The 21,348-nt window shown below is 44.8% G+C and overlaps 2 protein-coding genes across 12 annotated transcripts in view; one reads left to right on the top strand and one right to left on the bottom strand.

The window, feature by feature from the left end:
• The window catches only part of gins1 (GINS complex subunit 1 (Psf1 homolog)), a 29,683-nt gene extending 27,588 nt beyond the window's left edge, over positions 1-2,095 (top strand). For all 4 annotated transcript variants that reach the window (XM_072504523.1, XM_072504527.1, XM_072504521.1 and 1 more), the window contains one exon: positions 1,466-2,095. In XM_072504523.1, the coding sequence (XP_072360624.1) occupies positions 1,466-1,534 (69 nt within the window). In that variant the 3' untranslated portion in view covers positions 1,535-2,095. The remainder of the gene's footprint in view (positions 1-1,465) is intronic.
• Positions 2,084-21,348, bottom strand: part of ninl (ninein-like) — a 182,212-nt gene continuing 162,947 nt past the window's right edge. For 7 of the 8 annotated variants that reach the window (XM_072504499.1, XM_072504465.1, XM_072504474.1 and 4 more), the window contains 4 exons: positions 21,077-21,190; positions 5,934-6,146; positions 3,614-3,727; positions 2,084-2,685 (listed from right to left, as the gene is read on the bottom strand). In XM_072504499.1, the coding sequence (XP_072360600.1) occupies positions 2,497-2,685; positions 3,614-3,727; positions 5,934-6,146; positions 21,077-21,190 (630 nt within the window). In that variant the 3' untranslated portion in view covers positions 2,084-2,496. The remainder of the gene's footprint in view (positions 2,686-3,613; positions 3,728-5,933; positions 6,147-21,076; positions 21,191-21,348) is intronic. The other variant, XM_072504496.1, reaches the window with a different exon arrangement.

Genomic DNA, 21,348 nt, shown 5'->3' with positions numbered 1-21,348 from the left:
ACTTGACACTGCTTTCAGTCAATCTTGCTCTGAAAATTCTTTCTATCCTTTCACCGCAGCTAGTTTTTGGATAGGAAGGTCCATGAATATTCAAAAAGTATTTGAGACAAATGCTCCAAGATATATAAGATTAGATGTTTGAAAGCTACTTCCATTATCTACCTCTGCTTAAAATGTATCGCCTTTATCTGATCGTCAAGTCCCCATCAGTGTAAGGAATGGCAAGTATTTTTCTTTCTGGCACCCAGTATTCTGATCAGTAAAGCTCTTCCTCCTCCGTTTCAACATTAACATTCTCCACTGCAGTGGGTTAGCACTGCTGCCTCACGGCGCCAAGGTCCCAGATTCGTCCCTGGCTCTGGGTCACTGTCTGTGTGGTGTTTGCACATTCTCCCCGTGTTCGTGTGGGTTTCGCCCCCACAACCCAAAGATGTGCAGAGTAGGTGGATTGGCCTCGATAAATTGCCCCTTAATTGGAAAAAATGAATTGGGTACTCTAAATTTATATTAAAAAACACGTTCTCCACTGCACCGCTGAGAATTTTCACTTCTAGCTTCTGCCATTCTAGCAACTCCTATAATTGTAAAATTTACACATTCGTTCCACTATAATGACTCTCACAATTAGGATCTTTTTGGACATTCCAAAAACACAATTTTTACCACTAGAGGTCCTATATATGTCGATTCTCCTGATTCTTGGGACTGAATTTTGAGACACTGGGGACAGGCAGGCTGTCAAAATGGTGTGGGAAGGCAGTGGGTGACTTGCCAGTTGCCTTCCTGTCACCATGCCATCTTATTACCATACCATTATTGCACCAATGGGAAAGGTGGCAGACGGCCTGCTCAGCCAGAACCTAATTGAGTCACTGAAGTGGCCAGTTTCACCGGAGGGGCTCTGCTGTGTGGCGAACATACCAGTTAAAACCTGACAGGCGCCCCCCCCCCCCCCCCCCCCCCCCCGCAGCAACAGACTATCTCGCCTCACCAACCGCCCCTTGCCTGCTGTGGCCCCAGACACTACAGCTGACAGAGTGCATGGTTATTAATTCTGTTGCTCCAGCCGCCTGTGACGCTCACTCTTACGGCAAGCTGATGGCCTTATTAGGGTAGGTAGTCCCAAGTTGGCTGCTGCTACTAAATACGGCCCCAGATCCCAATATCCACCAAAATCAGGCTGCCACTCACCTTCCAGCTCTGGAAGCCCTGCAGACTGCATGCATGTCCACTCTGTTTGAAACCTAGTTTCACTATTTTTGGTGTTCCTGTTTGGCAACAATCACCAGAAGGTGTGGCTGAATTAAAGGTAGACTATTACCGTTTATATTTACTGCACGCTAGATAAGAACCACTATATTCTTCCCTGAGAAAATCTAAGAATTTAGCTCACTCTGTCCTTTTTTCCACACCAGAAGTAAATACTTCTCAAATCATTAATCTTAGCCCTTTTGTTTTCTTTCAGCATTTTATGCCCAGGTGGAAATGTGAACAGTTAATTCGTCAAGGAGTCTTAGAACACGTACTGTCTTGAAGAATGCCAGTTGTTTTCTGTAGGTTACTTTTCTTGCTTAATCTGATGCCTTGTCTATATCTTGTAGACTTAATGCTAAAATATGACTTGGCTGTGAAGATCAGCTCTGCTAACTAGACAGCAAGTTGTATAATTCCATGGCTGCTAGTTTAATTCACATGGATTCTTCTTCAATTAGAAACATTAACTTTCATGGAAGTCTTCACCTGGCTTCTGTTTTTAGGAGTGCTCAGAGAACGAACACAACCGTGCAACAAATCAAGTATTAGAATAAGAAACTGCTGAACAGTGATTTGCAGTTTAATTTCTGCTTCACAGACCAGTTGGATCTTCATATGTAATTGTAATAACTGATAATTAAGGGAATTCTGCACATTTTACAAAAGCTGCAAAGCAAAATCGTGCTGTGGAAGCATGCAACTCCCGTGCTGGATGCATGCACTGATCTATATATAACCTGAAGTGAGATTATGTAAAGAGCTAGGACATTTCATCTGATCAAACCTGCATTCATAGAGCAGGGGAGTGAAAGTTGAAATAAACAATACATTTTAATTCAAATCAATATATTTAATCTGTGCATAATATGTTTAGATTTTATAAAAAGGTTTATCAAAATAGTATCAACGTCAGTTAAATAAAACTTTGGTTTCTGCACAGCAGGGTCAGCAGCATTTACAAATGATCTCATCTTCAAATAATTGAACATTTATATATACACAGTTGTCATATCAAAACTACATTTTTTACATTGTATAATGATTTTAGCAAAAAATTACAAAAGACCTCCTACACGATGTAGCCCAGGACAAATTTAGGAACTGAAAAAAATTAACATTGAATCTAAGTAGCTCAACAAGAATATGTATCATTATACACACGAACCTATTCAGGTTCTGCATTGGGAACATTAGCAAAATCCTTATTGCTAAATCATTATAGTTGCTACATGAAAACCCAGATCAGGAGAGAGAGGTGGGAGCAATTTTTCTTAACACTCTGTTTAAAGCTGCAATTTTCTCATCCAGCAAGAAGTTCTTTCTCTCAGCCCCCTTCTGCCGCTGCTCTGTAATCTGCAATGCTTTCATTAACTGGGCATTCTCCACATACAATTCCTTCACCATCAGGTCAGACTTGGCATTCTTGGTAAACTGTAGGAAAAAAAAGACATATTAGCCTCTTATAATCAATACTTGCATTTATACATCACCTTTAACATCATCAAACATCTGAAGGTACTTCACAGGAGCTATATGGACCAAGGTTGATTTTAGGGCAAGTAACCAAAAGCATAATTATTAAAATGGTAGGTTTTAAAGGAGGAGAAATTCCAGGCGTTAGACCCCTGGCAGCATAATTGCCAAAGTGGAGCAATAAAATTCTGGGATGTGCAAAAGGCCAGAATTGGGGAAGCCCAGAGATGAAGGTTTTGGACTGAAGGAGGTTATCGAGCTGGGAGGGTTCAGTTCAAAGGAATTAGATAACTGATGCGTTTTTAAAAATTATTAATTTCCAAACAAGCAGTCAATGGAGGTCACAATCCTTAATGAATAGTGCACTTATCGCAATTACAATCCATAAGCCTTCCAAATAAATACCAGAGTTTACTACAGCAGAGTCATTACAATAGTTTTGAGGATAATGTCTACCCAAATGGGGAAACACCCAAAGAATTGCGACTCCCTACCTCAAAAATGAAAAAATTATTTTTAAAGCTATGCCAAGAACAGTGACATAAGGTGAATAAGCTTATTTGAGCCTGTAAATGCTGCATTTAGAATTAATGGAATTGTGCAAGTCTGATACACAATGAAATAAAATGCTTATCTTAGTCCATTTCTGTTCACATCTCTAGAGATCCCTCCCTAACAGCACTGTGGGTGTGCCTACATCATAGGGACTGTAGCAGTTCAAGATGTCAACTCACCATCACCTTCTCAAGGGCAATTAGGGATCGGTAATGAATGCTGGCCCAGCCAGAAATGCCTACATCCCTTGAATGAATAACAAAAATCCACAATCGTGGTTTGACTGCCATGACATTGTTTTACGTTAACCCTGAGCACTGCAATTACTTACCTGTTCTTTGAGCTGGTTCATCTTATCTTGAAGCATAATTCGTACACTTTTCAGTTTCTGTTCAACCTCCTCCATCCTTTCCTCCATTCGCTTTAGAAGTCTCTTGTATTCCTCCTAAAATAGAAGTTATTTCTCAGTCAAAACGGGTACTTTTTTGACCAGCACGGTGGCGCAGTGGTTAGCACTGCTGCCTCATAGCGCCCAGGTCCCAAGTTCGATCCTGGCTCTGGGTAACTGTCCGTGTGGAGTTTGCACATTCTCCGTGTTTGCGTGGGTTTCGCCCCCACAACCCAAAAGATATGCAGGGTAGGTGGATAGGCCACGCTAAATTGCCCCTTAATTGGAAAAAATGATTTTTTTTTTAAATGGGGACGTTTTCAAAACCTTTACTATAACTCTGGAAATCAATGTAGGAAATGCAGTTGAATATTGACATTTTTAGAATCATACAGCGCATGAGAAGGCCATTTGACCCCCCGTGTCTGCTAGCTTTTTGAAAGAGGTCTCCAATTAGTTTTTGAAAATATATCCAATTCTCTTTGAAAATAATTGAATCAGCTTCCAACCCAATTTCAGGATGTGCATTCCAGATTGCTGCAACAACGAAAGGAACATATCTTCCCTCTATTGACCATTATCTTAAATCTTTGCTTTTGGTTAACAACCTTGCTATTGGAAACAGTTTCTCCCCATTATCAAAAGCCTTCATAATTCTGGAACCCTTATCAAATCTCCTTTAACTTTCTCTGATCTCTCCACATCATTGAAGTCCTTCATCCTTCACACCATTCTAATTGAGGAAGGGCTACTTCGTACACATGAGATAATGCCAGTTCTTGGCTTAATTTCCACACAGCCTAACTGAAACAGCAAAAAGTTGTCCAACGGGCAGTGATGGAATTGGTTGACAGATAACCTTGAGAGTCAGATCTTCGCACAGCAGGAAACGTTACTTTGTATTACAAAGCATCCTTCCTCACAGCAAAGCAAGTGGGGAATTTACTCCTCAGACTGTGCCATCGGCACAACAACAAATGAGTTACAAAAACTTCCATTTATGTTGCCTTTAACATTTTTATCAGACAAAAATGTGGAATTGAGCCACAGATACTGGGACAAATAGAAGGTGGGTTTTAAGGAGGCAGAAAGGCTTGGGGAAGGAATTTCAAGGTTGTGGCACAGACAGCTGAATTGATCAGGAGAAGGAAGATGAGGGTTCATAGGAGAGCAGAAATGGATAAGTGCAGAGATCACAGGGTTGTCGGGTTGGAAATGTACAGAGATGAGGAAGGGCGTGGCAATGGAGGAATTTAAACACCAGGGTGAGAATTTTAAATTTGAAGCATTGTTGACCTGGGAGTCAATGTAGTTCAGCGAGCACGGGGGTAATGTGTGAATTTGTACCAGGTCCTACTCGCCCATCAACCCTGCTATGTTGCTGATCTGCTCTGGCTCCTTCCTGGTCCACTGGGTGTCTCAATTGTTTCATCTGCACATTAAAATCCCTCCATGGCCCTTCTCCCTATCTCTGTAACCTGATGCAGTGCTACCATCCTCCAATTCTGTCCATGCTTTGTGCATCTTTGCTTTCCTCACGCAACCACTGATAGTTATGCTGTCAGATATCTAGGCTTGATAATTCCCTCCCAAAACCTCTTAACGTTCCTCTTTAAAGACACTTCTTAAAACCTGGTTCTTTATCTTAGCTTTTGATAACACCTTCTAATTTCTGTTTATTTGACTTAGTGTTGGATGTTGTCCAGTTACACTGCTGTGAAGTGCCTTGGAATATCTAACTACATTAAAGGCACTAGATAAGTGCACGTTGTTGGACCCTAGACAGCTCTGAGGATAATTCTAATTCCAGCCTCTGCAAACAGAATGTGGTTTGGAATTCTTCTCATTCCTTTGATGCTGTTCCAGAACTGCCATTCATTCCATTGGCCAGTTTACGTCAGTCATTACTGTGCGTTCAGCTGCCAAGGCTTGAAGCTTTGGGATTCCTTCCCTAAATCCCTCACTCCTTTAAGAAGCTCCTGAAAATCACCAGCCTGGTCAAAGAGTTATCTCCCCTAATACCCTCTTATGTTGCTACATTAACGGAACTGTAAATACAAGTTGCCGTTGGTTAGACTACGACCAGCAAAGCTTTGGATACAAGAAGTAACATTTAGACCCCCTGTATAATCCAGAACTCCTCACTGCCCAAGCATGAAAAACAGTTCAAACTTAAACTTAATGGAGATGACCTTTTAAGGAGAGGCAAACCAAGGTCCAAATTGGATCCCAAAAACTTAGTGTTCCAGAACTTATGCTTTACCTGCTGTTCACACATCAACTTGTTGGCTTCCTGATTCTGAGTGTTGAGCTGTTCTTGGAGGTGCTGCACTTTCTGCTGTTCCTCCGTTAGTTTCAGCTGCAATTGTGCCAACTGATTTTTGGGCACAGCATTGCAAACCTGCTCCTTTAACTGTTGTACTTCCTGCAGGTGTTGAGACTGGGAGAGCGCCAGTTTGGTGTTGGCCTCCAACAACTGGGGATGAAAAAGCCAACACAGTGCTGAAAATGTGAAATCGCTTATTGTCACAAGTAGGCTTCAAATGAAGTTACTGTGAAAAGCCCCTAGTCGCCACTTTCCGACGCCTGTTCGGGGAGGCTGGTACGGGAATTGAACCGTGCTGCTGGCCTGCCTTGGTCTGCTTTAAAAGCCAGCGATTTAGCCCTGTGCTGGTTACTGGAGCAGGGGAGAACCCAGAGGATTTGATGTGTGGGCTCCGAAACTACCACTTGCATCTTTATTAAATTGTGCTTTTAATAGACCCATTCATACTTTTGTGAACAAAATTATATAAGTCATATTTGTTTGCATTATTCTGGTAGGATAGCAATCTGTATTTATATAACATCCAGAAGGCACTTTATAAGAGTGTTATCAGACAAAAGGTTGCCTGAGCCACAAGATATTAGAACAGCTGACCAAAACTTTAGTCAAAGATGTAGACCGGCAGCGAGAACTAGGGAGAGAATGCCTGAGTTAGGGTCTAGCCAACAAAAGCAATCCAGGGTAGCCAAGGTGCCAGAACTGGAGGAACACCGATTTATTTTAAAGTACTTAATTGATGGTATGCAGGAAACACAACAGTCAATTTGTGCAGAAAGTCCCACAATAGCAATAAGATAAATAACCGTATTTTCGGAATATTGTTCGAATGCTAAACGTTTGCCAGCACACTCTAGAACGACCTTGCCCTTTATTGACACAGAACCATGGGATGTTTTATGTTCATCAGAAAGGTCAGGGGCGTCATTCTCCGACCCCCCGCCGGGTTGGAGAATCGCCGTTGGCCGCCGCGAATCCCGCCCCCCCGCCGGGTTGGAGAATCGCCAGGGGCTGCCGTGAATCCCGCCCCCGCCGGTTGCCGAAGTCTCCGGTACCGGATATTCGCCGGGGGCAGGAATCGGGCCGCGCCAGTTGGCGGCCCCCCCCCTGCTGGATTCTCCGGCCTGGATGGGCCGAAGTCCCGCCGATAAATTGCCTGTCCCGCCGGTATGGATTAAACCACCTTTTGAACGGCGGGACAAGGCGGTGCGGGCGGGCTCCGGGGTCCTGGGGGGGGGGGGGGCCGCGGGGCGATCTGACCCCGGGGCGATCTGACCCCGGGGGGTGCCCCCACGGTGGCCTGGCCCGCGATCGGGGCCCACCGATCGGCCTGTGCCGTGGGGGCACTCTTTCCCTTCCGCCTCCGCCACGGTCTCCACCATGGCGGAGGCGGAAGAGACTCCCTCCACTGCACATGCCTGGGAAACTGCCAGCGCCCGCTAACGCTCCCGTGCATGCGCCGCCCGGAGATGTCATTTCCGTGCCAGCTGGCAGGGCAACAAAGGCCTTTTCCGCCAGCTGGTGGGGCGGAAATTCGTCCGGCGCCGGCCTAGCCCCTTAAGGTTGGGGCTCGGCCCCCAAAGATGCGGAGCATTCCGCACCTTTGGGGCGGCGCAATGCCCGTCTGATTGGCGCCGTTTTGGGCGCCAGTCGGCGGACATCGTGCCGTTTCGGGAGAATTTCGCCCCAGATGTCTGTTCTCACTCCACCTCTGTAGAGTACCGGATTTCATGACTACTGGCACCAATCTGTGATCTTAGATTATCTGCTCATCTAAAGTGGGACTTGAACCTACAATGTTTTGTTGGTTCTGCTGCAGAGGGGAGGGGTACTAAGTGTGCCAGTTACAGGGGACTCCATTATAAGGGAAATAGGCGTTTCTGTGGCCGCAAATGAGACTCCAGGATGGTATGTTGCCCCCCTGTTGCTAGAGTCAAGGATGTCTCGGAGCGAGTACAGGATATTCTGGAGGGGGAGGGTGAACAGCCAGTGGTCGTGGTACACATCGGTGCAAACTTAGGTTTAAAAACAAAAGGGGGGGGTGAGGTCCTAAAAGCAGAATACAGGGAGATAGGAAGGAAGTTAAGAAATCGGACCTCAAAGGTAGTGATCTCAGGATTACTACCGGTGCCACATGCTAATCAGAGTAAAAATGACAGGATGAATACATGGCTGAAGAGATGGTGTCAAGGGGAGGGTTTCAGATTCCTGGGGCATTGGGACTGGTTCTGGGGGAGGTGGGACATGTACAAACTGGACCGGTTACACCTGGGCAGGACTGGGACTGATGTCCTAGGGGGGCTATTTGCTAGAGCGGTTGGGGAGGGTTTAAACCAATATGCCAGGGGGGTGGGAACCTATGCAAGGACTCCGAGAACGAGGGAGCAAGGACAAAAACAAAAGGTAAAAAGTGATAGGTGGAGAAACCAAGGGCAAAATTCAAACAGGGCAAAAGAGAAAAATATTGGGAGCAAGACAAACAATGTGAAAAAGACAAACTTAAAGGCTCTGTGCCTTAATGCATGGAGCATTCGCAATAAAGTGGATGAACTAATCGCGCAGATAGATATAAATGGGTACGATATAATTGGGATTACGGAGACATGGCTGCAGGGTGACCAGGGGTGGGAACTGAATGTCCCAGGGTATTCAGTATTTAGGAAGGACAGGCATAAAAGAAAAGGTGGTGGCATGGCACTGCTGGTTAAAGAGGAAATTAACACAATAGTGAGAAAGGATATTAGCTCTGAGAATGTGGAGTCTATATGGGTAGAGTTGGGCAAAAAACATTAGTGGGTGCCATTTATATAGAACCCAAACTGTAGTGGTGATACTGGGAATGGCAAACACGAAATTAGAGTTGCATGTAATAAGGCAATATCGGTGATCATGGGTGATTTAAATTAGCCACATTATTGCCGTAGAGGAGGAATTCCTGGAGTGTATATGGGATGGTTTTCTTGACCAATATGTGGAGGAACCAACTAGAGAGCAGGCCATCTTAGACTGGGTACTGTGTAATGAGAAGGGAATCATTGCCAATCTGGCTGTGCCAGACCCCTTGGGGATGAGCGACCATAACTTGATGGATTTTTTTATCAAAATGGAGTGTGAAGTAGTTGATTCGGAAACTAGGGTGCTGAATCTTAATAAAGGGAACTACGAAGATATGAGGCGTGAGTTGGCCTTGATAGATTGGGGAGTTACTTAATGGGTTGACAGTGGATAGGCAATGGCAAACACTCAAGGAACACATGGGGGAACTGTAGCAACTGTTCATTCCTGTCTGGCACAAAAGCAAAGGGGGTAAAAGGGCCAATCCATGGCTTACAAAGGAAATTAGAAATAGTATCCGATCCAAGGAAGAAGCGTACAGATTGACCAAGAAAAATAATAGGTCTGAGGATTGGGAGCAGTTTAGAATTCAGCTAAGAAGGACAAAGGCATTGATTAAGATGGGGAAAGTACAGTACAAAAGTAAGCTTGCAGGGAACATAAAGACTGACACTAAAAGTTTCTATAGATATGTGAAGAGAAAGAGATTGGTAAAGACAAATGTAGGCCCCCTACAGACAGAAACAGGGGAATGTATAATAACGGACAAAGAAATGGCTGAGCAATTAAATACATACTTTGGTTCTGTCTTCACAAAACAGGACACAAATCAGATACCAGAAACGTTGGAGAATGAAAGATTTAGTGAGAGGGAAAAACTGAGGGAGATCAATATTAGTAGAGATATGGTGCTCGGAAAATTGATGGGATTGAAGGCGGATAAATCCCCAGGGCCTGAGAATCTGCATCCCAGAGTGCTTAAGGAAGTGGCTCTGGAAATAGTGGATGCATTGGTGGGCATCTTCTGGGATTCTATAGACTCTGGAACTGTCCCTGCAGATTGGAGGGTAGCTAATGTCACCCTAATATTCAAAAAGGGAAAGTAGAGAGAAAGCAGGTAAATATAGACCAGTAAGCATAACATCGGTAGTGGGGAAAATTCTTGAATCCATTGTCAAGGACTTCATAGCAGAAAATTTAGAAAGCAGTGGCAGGATCAGTCAGGGTCAGCATGGATTTATGAAGGGGAAATCATGCTTGACAAATCTGTTGGAATTCTTTGAAGATGTAACCAGTACAGTTGACAAGGGAGAGCCAGTCGATGTGGTATATTTGGACTTTCAGAAGGTGTTTGACAAAGTTGAGCATAAGAGATTATTGTGCAAAGTTAAAGCACATGGGATTGGGGAAAAGTGTTTTGAGGTGGATAGAAAACTGGTTGGCAGAGAGGAAACAAAGAGTAGGAATTAATGGGTCCTTTTCAAATTGGCAGGCAGTAACTAGTGGGGTACCACAGGGATCCGTGCTGGGACCCCAGCAATTCACAATATAAATAATTTGGATGAGGGAACAAAATGTAACATCTCAAAGTTTGCAGATGATCCCAAGTTGGGTGGGAGGGTGAACTGTGACGATGCAGAGATCCTACAGCATGATCTGGACAGGTTGGACGAGTGGGTAAATCAATGGCAGATGCAGTATAATTTGGATAAGTGTGAGGTTATTCACTTTGGACGGAAAAGCAGGAAGGCAGATTACTACCTGAATGGTTGTAAATTGGGAGAGGGGAGTGTGCAGCGGGACCTGGGTATCCTTGTGCACCAGTCACTGAAGGCAACGATGCAGGTACAGCAGGCGGTAAAGGCTAATGGGATGTTGGCCTTCATTGTGAGAGGTTTTGAGTACAGAAGCAGGGATGTGTTGCTGCAATTATACAGGGCCTTGGTGAGGCCACACCTAGAATATGATATGCAATTTTGGTCTCCTTTTCTGAGGTTCTTGCTCTCGAGGGAGTGGAGCGAAGGTTTACCAGACTGATTCCAGGGATGGCGGGACTGTCATATGAGGAGCGATTGACCAGGTTAGAATTGTTCTCACTGGAGTTCAGAAGACTGAGGAGGGAATCTCATAGAGACGTATAAAATTCTAACAGGACTAGACAGGGTAGATGCAGGGAAGATGTTCCCAATGGTAGGTGTCCAGCACCAGGGGTCACAGTCTGAGGATTCAGGGTAAACCATTTCTGACAGAGATGAGTAGACATTTCTTCACCCAAAGAATGGTGAGTCTGGAATTCATTACCACAGGAAGTACTTGATGCTAAAACATTTAATATATTCAAGAGGCGGCTAGATATAGCACTTGGGGAGAAAGCAAGATTAGGCTATTGAGTTGGATGATCAGCCATGTTCGTGATAAATGACGGAGCAGGCTCGAAGGGCCAAAAGGCCTCCTGCTCCTATCTTCTATGTATCTATGACGGAGGCGAGAGCTACCCATTGAGCTGACACCATCGAGCCCATGTTTTAAGTTCATCAAGGACTCTTGATGCGTTTTATGTTAGATTCAAAAGCAGATTAAATGCACCAGTGACACTGAAGCAACACCATAATTTATTGTTTTTGTTGCTGTGCATATTTCTTTCTCACAAAAACAACTTGTAGTTTGGCCTAAAATCTGTGGACTTGCAACACTGTTTTGCCATTCTATGAGATCAGAAGCTCTCTTTAGTTTGCCACACGTAAATTGCTGTGGATCTCAGATCCAAACTGCAACAAGTGGTATGGCAAACTGAAATTTTAATCTAATGATACACAATTTGCAATTTTTGGAACTTCATGACAATATCAGCTCTCAATGTTGCTATTCTTCAGGGCATGGGAAATTAAGGAGTATTGAATATTTTGTTACAGTAATCAATTGCCACTATCACTTCATGAAATTTGCTTCCTGGTTATAAACCTTGAAAGAAGAACGTTCTATTTGGAACAATTTAGTACAAAGTATTTCCCATCATGTCCCCTGCACACAATATCTAGAGACTTGTAACCATAACCTAGGCTGATAATCCCAGTCCTGAAGGAGTGCACTGTTAGAGGTGCCATTTTTCAATAAAGATGTAAAACTGAGACCTCATCTGCTGCCTTGATGGACACAAAAGACCAGACGAGCACTATATTGAAGCAGACCAAAGGAATTCTCCCAGGTGTCCTGACAATATTTATCTCCTACCAACAACACGCTAAAAATAGATGACGTTATTACTACTTTGCTGTTCGTGCAATCTTGTCAAATTGGCTCCATGTTTTCCACATGACAACAGTGACTACATTTCATAAGTGTTTAATGGTTTGGGTCATTGTCCTATCCTCCATATTGATTTTGGGATGAATGAGGTTCTTCTTAAGCTACTTGGACATAGTTCTAGAAAAAATTAATACAGCCTATGTACTTACAATTCTTTACAGCCAAGACTGTATGGTAAGAAATATTACTACCTTTACACAGACTGTTCTGTGACCTGTTCCTTCAGAGTCCTTTGGTCATCTGATCGAATGTCATGCTTACTTACATCACATGATCATTGTCTAATTAACAATCATTTTTTTTACTCTACATTTAATTGTCTGAAATGTACTTTGGGATATCCATAGGCCATGGACGATGCTATATAAATGATAGTTCTTTCTTTATTAATACCAAAAATCTATCAATAGATCTTGTTACTTCTCCCCTCATCCGAGGAGAGGTTCAACATTGAGAATTGAAACCAAGCTTTGAGGCACAGACCGAGACAAAGAATGCTTTCCCTGATACCAATTGGATCCTTTTCATTTGAAAGCCATCATTCATTTCCTAACCAGGACAGGCTGCTATTGTCACTGTACCGGTGATCCAGAGACCCAAGTTAATACACTGGGGACCTGGGTTCGAATCCTCCCACAGGTTGAAATTGAATCCAATAAATATCTGGAATTAAACACCCAATTATTTTTGTTTTCCAATTAAGGAGCAATTTAGCGTGGCCAATCCACCTAGCCTGCACATCTTTGGGTTGTGGGAGTGAGACCCCCATGCAGACACTGGGAGAATGTCCAATCTCCACACGGACAGGGAGCTGGGATTGAACCCGGGTCCTCGGCGCCGTGAGGCAACAGTGCTAATCACTGCACCATTGTGCTGCATCGACATTAAAAATCTAATCATCATGAAGCCATTGTTAAAAAAAAAAAAAAAATATGCTAGTCACTAATGCCCTTTAGAGAAGGAAACCGGTGGACCTGGTTTGGTTGACTCAAGTGTCCTTAGTTGCATCAAAATCCACTACAAGTCGATTAAAAACGTGAGGTTTACAAACTCTACTCGGAATTAGGATAGTCGAGAGAATTGGGAACATTCTCTGGGAGGGAATTTATTGCAAACCAGGGAGAGGATTTACTGCAAACCAGACCCCTATCCCGATTGGTTTCCAATACCCCGTGGCGAACCCTAAAGTGAGAAATAGTAATGACCAGTCGTGCCGAATGGGAGAAAGTCCTACGCACATATTTGAACAGCAAATGGCCCTAAGTGAGTACAGTGAGGTGACACCCTGACATCGGATCAGGGATCGGAAGGAGAAAATTGTTGGGGCCGCGCCCATACGGAGGGCGGTTAGAGGGCTCCCAAACTTGGTAAGGTGATTGCAATCACAAGTTGTCTGGAACAGCTCCGTGGAAGTGAGATAGAGATAGTCAGAATTATAAGAGAAGCCGAGATATCCAAATCGAAGGAAGACAAAGAGGAACAGATTAATCAGATGAAACGAGAGATACTCAGATAACACAGTTACAACAGGACATGGTGGGCGCCACCGTGCGATTCAGCAATTAGAAGCCGACGTAGCACTGAGGGAGGAGAGGTACTGTCTCAACCCCATATGAGCCAGTTTCAGGCTCCGTACGATAAGGCCAATCAAAAAGCACAGTGTGCCATCAGCAAGAAAGACAAAGCGCTAACACAACTGTAAGAACTAAAATTAAAATGCAACGACCTGCAGGCTGCAGTAAAAGTCTTACACCAAGCAAGGAAAGACAATAGTGCTCATGCAACAGACCATACCAAATGCCTGTGCAAGATAGAGAGACCAGTCCCAACTAACTGAAGGGGGGGGGGGGGGGGGGGGGGGGGGTCCTGAGATATTCCCCTTAAAACTGAATAGCTTGGATAACACTAGAATAGTTCTCCATAAATTAGTTTATTAAGGATTGAGATTAATCATAGAAAATAAACCCAGAAATCATTATTAGACATTAAACATGTATTTTTAGGACATAGCAGTAATAAGTATTCAAACTCTTGCACAAGCAGTGGCCACAATGTATGATGGGATTTAAACTAGCTAACTTGCCCGTGTTTTTCAGACAAACAGGGATTAGGCAGAAATAGTGTGGTCAGCAATAACACAGCTCAGTAAACAGTTCTTAGCAGTGCCCCCCAATATCCTGTCTTAAACACTGCTTGATGTAATGAGGAACCAACTTTGGCATCCTGCCCCTAGGTGAACAATGAGGTGGACAAGAACTGTCTGCGACAAGTAAGATGGGAATGTCAGAAAAACAACTTCATAATGGACACAGTATCCTAGAAAACAACAGGTGGCAGGATGGGGTTAAATCATGAGCTGATCACTTCATCATTTTGCTTAAAGTAAATTCCAGTGATCAATATAAAATTGACAGCTCCAAGGATTGGATCAAGTCCAACTCGGGTGGGCTATTGATTTTTGCAAAACTTGTATAATTGGTTTGTTTGTACAGGTGTCAGGCAGAGTGGTATTGGCATTTATCCAGATCTCTCCCACATGCGTGGACCAAGCTTGGGAAAATAAAGCCATCTTAACCGGAGTTGATATGTGTCAGCAGTTTTTGGGTTCAGCTGAGCTGTTACTAAGAGGGAGGAACCCCGGATCCTGTGCCCCGTCGGATCCACCAACAATTCCCCCATATGACCGGAAAGAAAAGCGGACAGGTCCTGGAGGCTCACCATTAACTGCACTGAACCAGACCACCGTGTTACGGCCACCACAGTGGCGACAAGCCCCAAAGCCATGATGCAATAGGCCCCACACGTCAAGTACTTTACAGCGCTGGATATTAGCAACGGCTTCTGATCAAATCCTTTGGAGTGCCACTGTCAGTATCAATTTGCTTTCACGATCCAGGGGCTGCAGTACACCTGGATGTGTCTACCCCAGGGTTTCCACAACTCCCCCTGCATATTCCACCAGCGACTAGCCAAAGGCTTGGAACATTTCTCCAGACCAGAATGTCTGGTACAATATGTGGACGATCTCATACAAACGGAGACATGGGGGGATCACCTAATATTATTAAAGGAGCTACTGAACCTCCTCACTACATTAGGATTGAAAATAAACCCCAAGAAATCCCAAATCATGAGACAAGTCTACTTGAAATTAAATGAAAATCGCTTATTGTCACAAGTAGGCTTCAAATGAAGTTACTGTGAAAAGCCCCTAGTTGCCACATTCCGGCGGCTGTTACGGGAATCGAACCGTGCTGCTGGTCTGCTTTCAAAGCCAGTGATTTAAATAGCTACCCTACTTGGGTACGGTAGTGACAGAAAAGCATGAGATTGAAAGGAAGCGGGCCAAGTGTAACACGTCTCCCCTTACCGAAGGACATGAGCTCACTTCGCTTCCTTCTGGGCTTGGTGGGGTACTGCCGAAACCATATCGACAGTTTTGCCACCAAAGCTGCCCGCCCCCACTTTCTGAGCTCCTGCGGAAAAACACCCCATGGATCTGGGCCGAGAGACATTCACTTGCGGTCACCGAACTAAAATGATCATTAGTGCAAGTCCCTGCCCTGCAAGTACCCAACCCTAATTTCCCATTTGCGCTTGAGGTAATGGCCACGAATACCACACTGGCAGCAATGCGCCTTCAGGACCAGCATGGGCGACTCGGCCCAATAGCCTATGTTTCCCGCTCACTGACCCCGGTGGAACAAAGCTTCTTGGTATGCGAGCCACATCTGTTATCAGTCTTCTGGGCAGTGCTCCGCTCCAACTATACAGTCAGCCTAAATCCCCTCATTATCCTCACCGAACACACCACTTTACAACTACTGCTGAATGGATGGATCAATGATGGGACGGTTAGCCAGAACAGGATAGCACAGTCGACACATGCTCCAGGGCCAGGACATAGCAGTGAAACATACCAGAGTCCGTTCACCTTCCTGGGAGACAACATAACCCATGTAGGGGAGCCTCACAAATGTCAAATTCCAGCAATAAATGACCCCAAGGGGCCATTTCTGCCAAAACGAAAGTGGGGCACAAAGGGAACCAACATGGACAGGCCCAACCATACTCTGAAAATCTACATAGATGGATCTTCAATGTGGAAGAGGAAAACAGGATGTGGTGTTTATATGGAAGAACCAGGAAGGCAAGCCCCTGAGGGAACTGGCCTAGCGCCCGGTACGGGAGGATACAAGTACATCCTGGTCGCTGTAAACACCTTTAGTAAGTGCGTGGAGGCTTTTCCAACTCGCACTAACGCAGCCAAAGTCACAGCTGACATCCTATTACTCACTAGGTGGGGTCCTCCGCAGCATCCACTCTGATCTGGGCACTCATTTCACAGCCCAGGTAATGGGAGATGGAACTATCTGGAATAAAACAATTCCACATCGCATACCACCCCCAATCAAATGGTATTGTAAAGAGAATGAACCGCAACCTAAATGACATGATCCGCAAAACCGATAAGCAGAACTATTCCTGGAATAAAGTCCTATATATAATCTTTATTGTCACAAGTAGGCATACATTAACACTGCAATGAAGTTACTGTGAAAATCCCCTAGTCGCCACATTCCAGTGCCTGTTTGGGTACACCGAGGGGGTATTCAGAATGTCCAATCCACCTAACAGCACGTCTTTAGGGACTTGTGGAAGGAAACCGGAGTACCCGGCGGAAACCCATGAGGACACGGGAAGAACATGCATACTCCGCACAGACAGTGACCCAAGCCGGGAATTGAACCTGGAACCCTGGCGCTGTGAAGCAACAGTGCGAACCACTGTGCTACCGTGCCGCCCAGTCCTGCCCTTCATATTCATGGTTGCATGGTAGTATGAAACTCTGTGTCTAGTTCCACCGGATACACCCCCAAGTTTTAATGATCGGACACACTATGTGAGGGATCAAGCCGCTACTCGGGTTGGATCTATACGGACCTGAAGTTGCGGCACTCACACACAAGAACACCGTGAGAACACTATTACAAAATATCCAGGCTGCACAACAGGCCACAGCTGTTAAGAAAGGCAAACAGACAACAGAGTAAGGCCTACCTCGATGGTAAGTTGAAACCTGCCAGATATGAAGTAGGACAAATTGTAATGCTCCGAGCTTTCCAGTCCGCTACTTTTTTGTCCCAAAATACACTGGACCCTATTCGGTGCTAGATAAGGCCAGCCCCTCTGTATACAAGGTAGTGATGGAACCAAGAAAGCCAGATGGTACCATGTCAACCAGATGAAGGCATTTAGTTCCCAACAGAACTTCCACCAGCACCACGTCACCCTAGAAGGAATCTTTGAGCACCCTCACCCCATACCACTAGAGCCAGACCACAGTCCACACCATGTACCCCAGGCCCCCACCCTGTGCCTCCGAGGACCAACCCATGCCCAGCCGGATCCAGCTCCAATTCACAGACCTCCAGAGAAGGGGACTCCAACCAAAAAGACAGGGAGCCAGCAAACCTTAGCCCCATGGCGCCTTGGTACCGGGACTCCCAAAACCGCTTGACTTGGTGTCCACTACCAGTGGTGGCGACACAGTGGGTACCCGGAAGCCAAAGCCCGCCCACGTAGGTCTCCTGAGGTGGTGTCAGGACATCTCAGTCGCAATTGCAAATAGTTTCTTTTCCTCTCTACATCCACTCCACGCATCTACCTCATTGCAAAGTTTTTTCGACCCACTCCACTGTGTCATAACTCTCCAATCAACAGCAGTCTGGTTGCAGGATAAAAGCGTACTTACCAGTTTCAACTACAAGGGAGTCTTCACCTGCACATGCATGCGTGATTTTCCCTTCGTGTCCAACAATTCCTGCTCCAATCGAGTTTTCACCCACACATTCATATGTGACTTTTCCTTCATGCCAAAAGGCACAGCTTCCAGCTGTGGAGCTCTGTGCCCACTCACATCAGGAAAACACTCCAAGGGTGCCTCTTCACCCGAACCCACGCAACTCCAGCTGCCAACAACTCTTTGCCCTACCCCACTCCCTTCTCCTGTGGATGGCACTGAACCCTGCCCCAGGAAACACCCTATCCCACTCCCTTCTCCTTTGGGTGGCACTGAACCCTGCCCCAGGAAATACCCTATCCCACTCCCTTCTCCTGTGGGTGGCACTAAACCCTGTCCCAGGAAATACCCTATCCCACTCCCTCCACCTGTGGATCACAACCCCATTCAACACAGATTTATAAACAACATTTTTAATGGTGCCACAAACCACCACCACAGGAAACACAACCCCATTACACACGGATTTCAAAATCCTTCGGATGAAGAAATGACATCCCACTCGGCACGCACCCAAGGGCTATTATTATTTGTCAGTTTTGTTTGTAGAAAATATTTTTTTTTTCACGGCCAAAACCATTCCAAGCTGGGTGGTATGGGGCAGTCCTCACATGACGGATCCCATTGGCAGACATGAATGCCCCAAAATCTGCGCTCGTAAGTGCTCGATACCAGCACCTCGCATATGCCGTGGGTGCTGAAAATGTGCCGGAGTTTCCCAATGCTGGTCCAGGCCGTCATCGCCTGTATCCTGAGGACCTCCATCCACATTGAGTGGGCATCACCAAAGAACATTGCCCCTTGAAAGGGGCCCACAAAGTCTTTATGGAGGCGAGACCACGGACGACCTGGCCATTCCCACGGGTGGAGCGGGGCTGCAGGAGGCAACCTTTGGTGCGCCTGACACTGGACGCAGCGCTGGGCCACCCACTCGATGTCCGCATCAGTGCCAGGCCACCAAACATAGTTTCGAGCTGACATTTTCATCTTGGACACACCAAGGTGACCACTGTGGAGGTCCGTCAGGAGCAGACCACATTCACGGGTAGTGTAACGGAATCTCGGGTGTTTCTTTATATTTGGGTTAATTTACGGGTTAACTTTGTTAATAAAGATTGTTGAACTTGTATTTGTGTTTTTCCTTTGTTCTCCTCGCTATTAAAAGGCACCCAGGTAAAACCTTTGAATAAGTGAATTGTTCAAAAGTGTCTAAATTGGACAGATACAACAAAGGAATAGTTTTTAAAGCCTTATTCTATTTGTGTTGAGAATCGTATTGGGTTTAACAACAACTTGCATTTAAATGGCACTTGTAACAGGGTAAAACATCCCAGGGCACTCATATAAGTATAATCAGACATCTGACCCAATCCAGAGTGATTGAAAGCTTGGTTAAAGACTTAGGTTTTAAGGAGTGTCTTAAAGAAAGAGGAGGTGGTTTAGAGAGGGAATTTGTGTTCCAGTAGCACTGGAGCAGGTTATAGAGACAGGGTTGGAAAAGGCCATAGAGGAATTTTAACCTGAGGATGGAAGTTTTAAAAAAGAGCATGGCAGACCAGGAACCAATGTGAATCAGCAGACACACAAGTAAATGGACTTGGTCAAAGTTAAATACAAGTAGCAACTGAGTTGAGCTTAAGTTTATGGAAAATGGAAGATCTAAAAGAATCATCCAGCTCAGGCTTTTTTAACCTGTGGGTCACGACCCCCAGGTGGGCGGCAGGCTGGTGTCGGTAGGGTCGCGGAGTGATCATCACGCCATTCCCGCGGTGGTCCCAATCGTGGGAGAAGCGCCCAACAGCCACTATCGGTCAGTCAGCGTGGGTCGCGAAGGTCGGGCAGTTGACAAAAGTGGATCCCAGGAAAAAAGTTTGAAGAACACTGATCTACCAGCTCAACATTCTCCCTCATTCCAACAAAGAAAGCTCAACTCAATCCAGCAACAACTGGTTATTAAGCTAATTACAGGTATCATGTAACTACAATGTCTTTTCCCTGGTAACAGCAAGGGCTAAAGTTCTTGTGTTCTAATCCTCAATATTGCTTCTGAAAAAAGTTCCTTTGATACACTGGCTAGTTGGTTTGGAAATTCCAAATCAACTGCAATAAAAACCAAACTCCAAATCTTAGTTAAAAGCAAATTACTGTGGATGCTGGAATCTGGAACAAAAAATGAAAATGCTGGATAAACTCAGCAGCTCTGACAGCATCTGTGTAATCTCAGTTGATTGAAATGGATATGTGGAATCTTAATTGATTGAGATGGCGAACCTGCAGACCAAAATACAGCTCATCAAATCAGATATTGAATGTAGTTGCAGAAATTGAGCAGGTTGCCAGAAGAACAATAACTTGCTTGATGTGAACTATTATTATATCAAATCAGTCATGATATCATTGAATGACAGAGCAGACTTCACAGGCTGGATGCCTACTTCTCCTACATCTTACGGTCTTACTGTGTCAACGCTACTGTCCAAGAACAAGCAAAATGGAAAGTAAATTTGTTATTCAAATCATAAACTGCTTGTTGTGCAAGATACTCCTTGTTGTTGGGCGGCACAGTGGTTATCACTGCTGCCTCACAAGCGCCAGGGACCCAGGTTCAATTATGACCTCGGGTGACTGCGTGGGTTTCCTTCGGGTGCTCCGTTTTCCTCCCACAGTCCAAAGTGAAGCAGGTTAGATGGATTGGCCATGATAAATTGTCCCTTGGAGTCTAAAGGTTAGATGGAGTCATGAGGGATAGGGCAGGAGTGTGGGCCTGGGTAGGGTGCTCATTTAGAGGGTCGGTGCAGACCTGCTGGGCCAAATGGCCTTCCGAACTGCAGGAATTCTAAGAGAAACTAGTAACACTCTTTCATTATAATTTGAGCATTAATGTTTTCCCATTTTTGTGATTGCTAAAATCCAAGATGTTGAATACCTTCCTCACTTTTTTAAAACAGAAAAGCACAAAATAAAATCCATAGCGGTAACCTGGTTTCAATGAGAGACAGACACAAACTATTATATTAACAACATTCTGCATTTACCCTGTCTTTAACACAGGAAAATGTCCCACAGGAATGTTATCAGACAGAAATTGGATGCCAGTAAAAGAGGTGGCTTTTAAGGAGGACTATAAAGGAGTATTTACCTGTTCCTGAGAAACCATCAGATCAGCTTCCAGTCTTACTCGTGTGTCTTGCAAAGTCTGACATTCCTGTTTCATAGACTCCAATTTCGTCTCCAGGATATGCATCTGGCTAATCTGTCACAGTCACATCAACAATATTTCAATAATGTGTGCATAGTAGGACATTAACTTATTGGACATGTATTTCAAAATTTACTGTTTCAATAATATTAGATTTAGTGTTACAAGATTTTGTCCTTCCAAACTTGGATTGTGTTGGGCTATTTTGTAAT

The sequence above is a fragment of the Scyliorhinus torazame genome, chromosome 1, assembly GCF_047496885.1.
Source record: "Scyliorhinus torazame isolate Kashiwa2021f chromosome 1, sScyTor2.1, whole genome shotgun sequence".
NCBI classification, from domain to species: Eukaryota; Metazoa; Chordata; class Chondrichthyes; order Carcharhiniformes; family Scyliorhinidae; genus Scyliorhinus; species Scyliorhinus torazame.
Note: the sequence above shows the minus strand (reverse complement) of the source record. Positions and strands in the feature narration are given on the sequence as shown.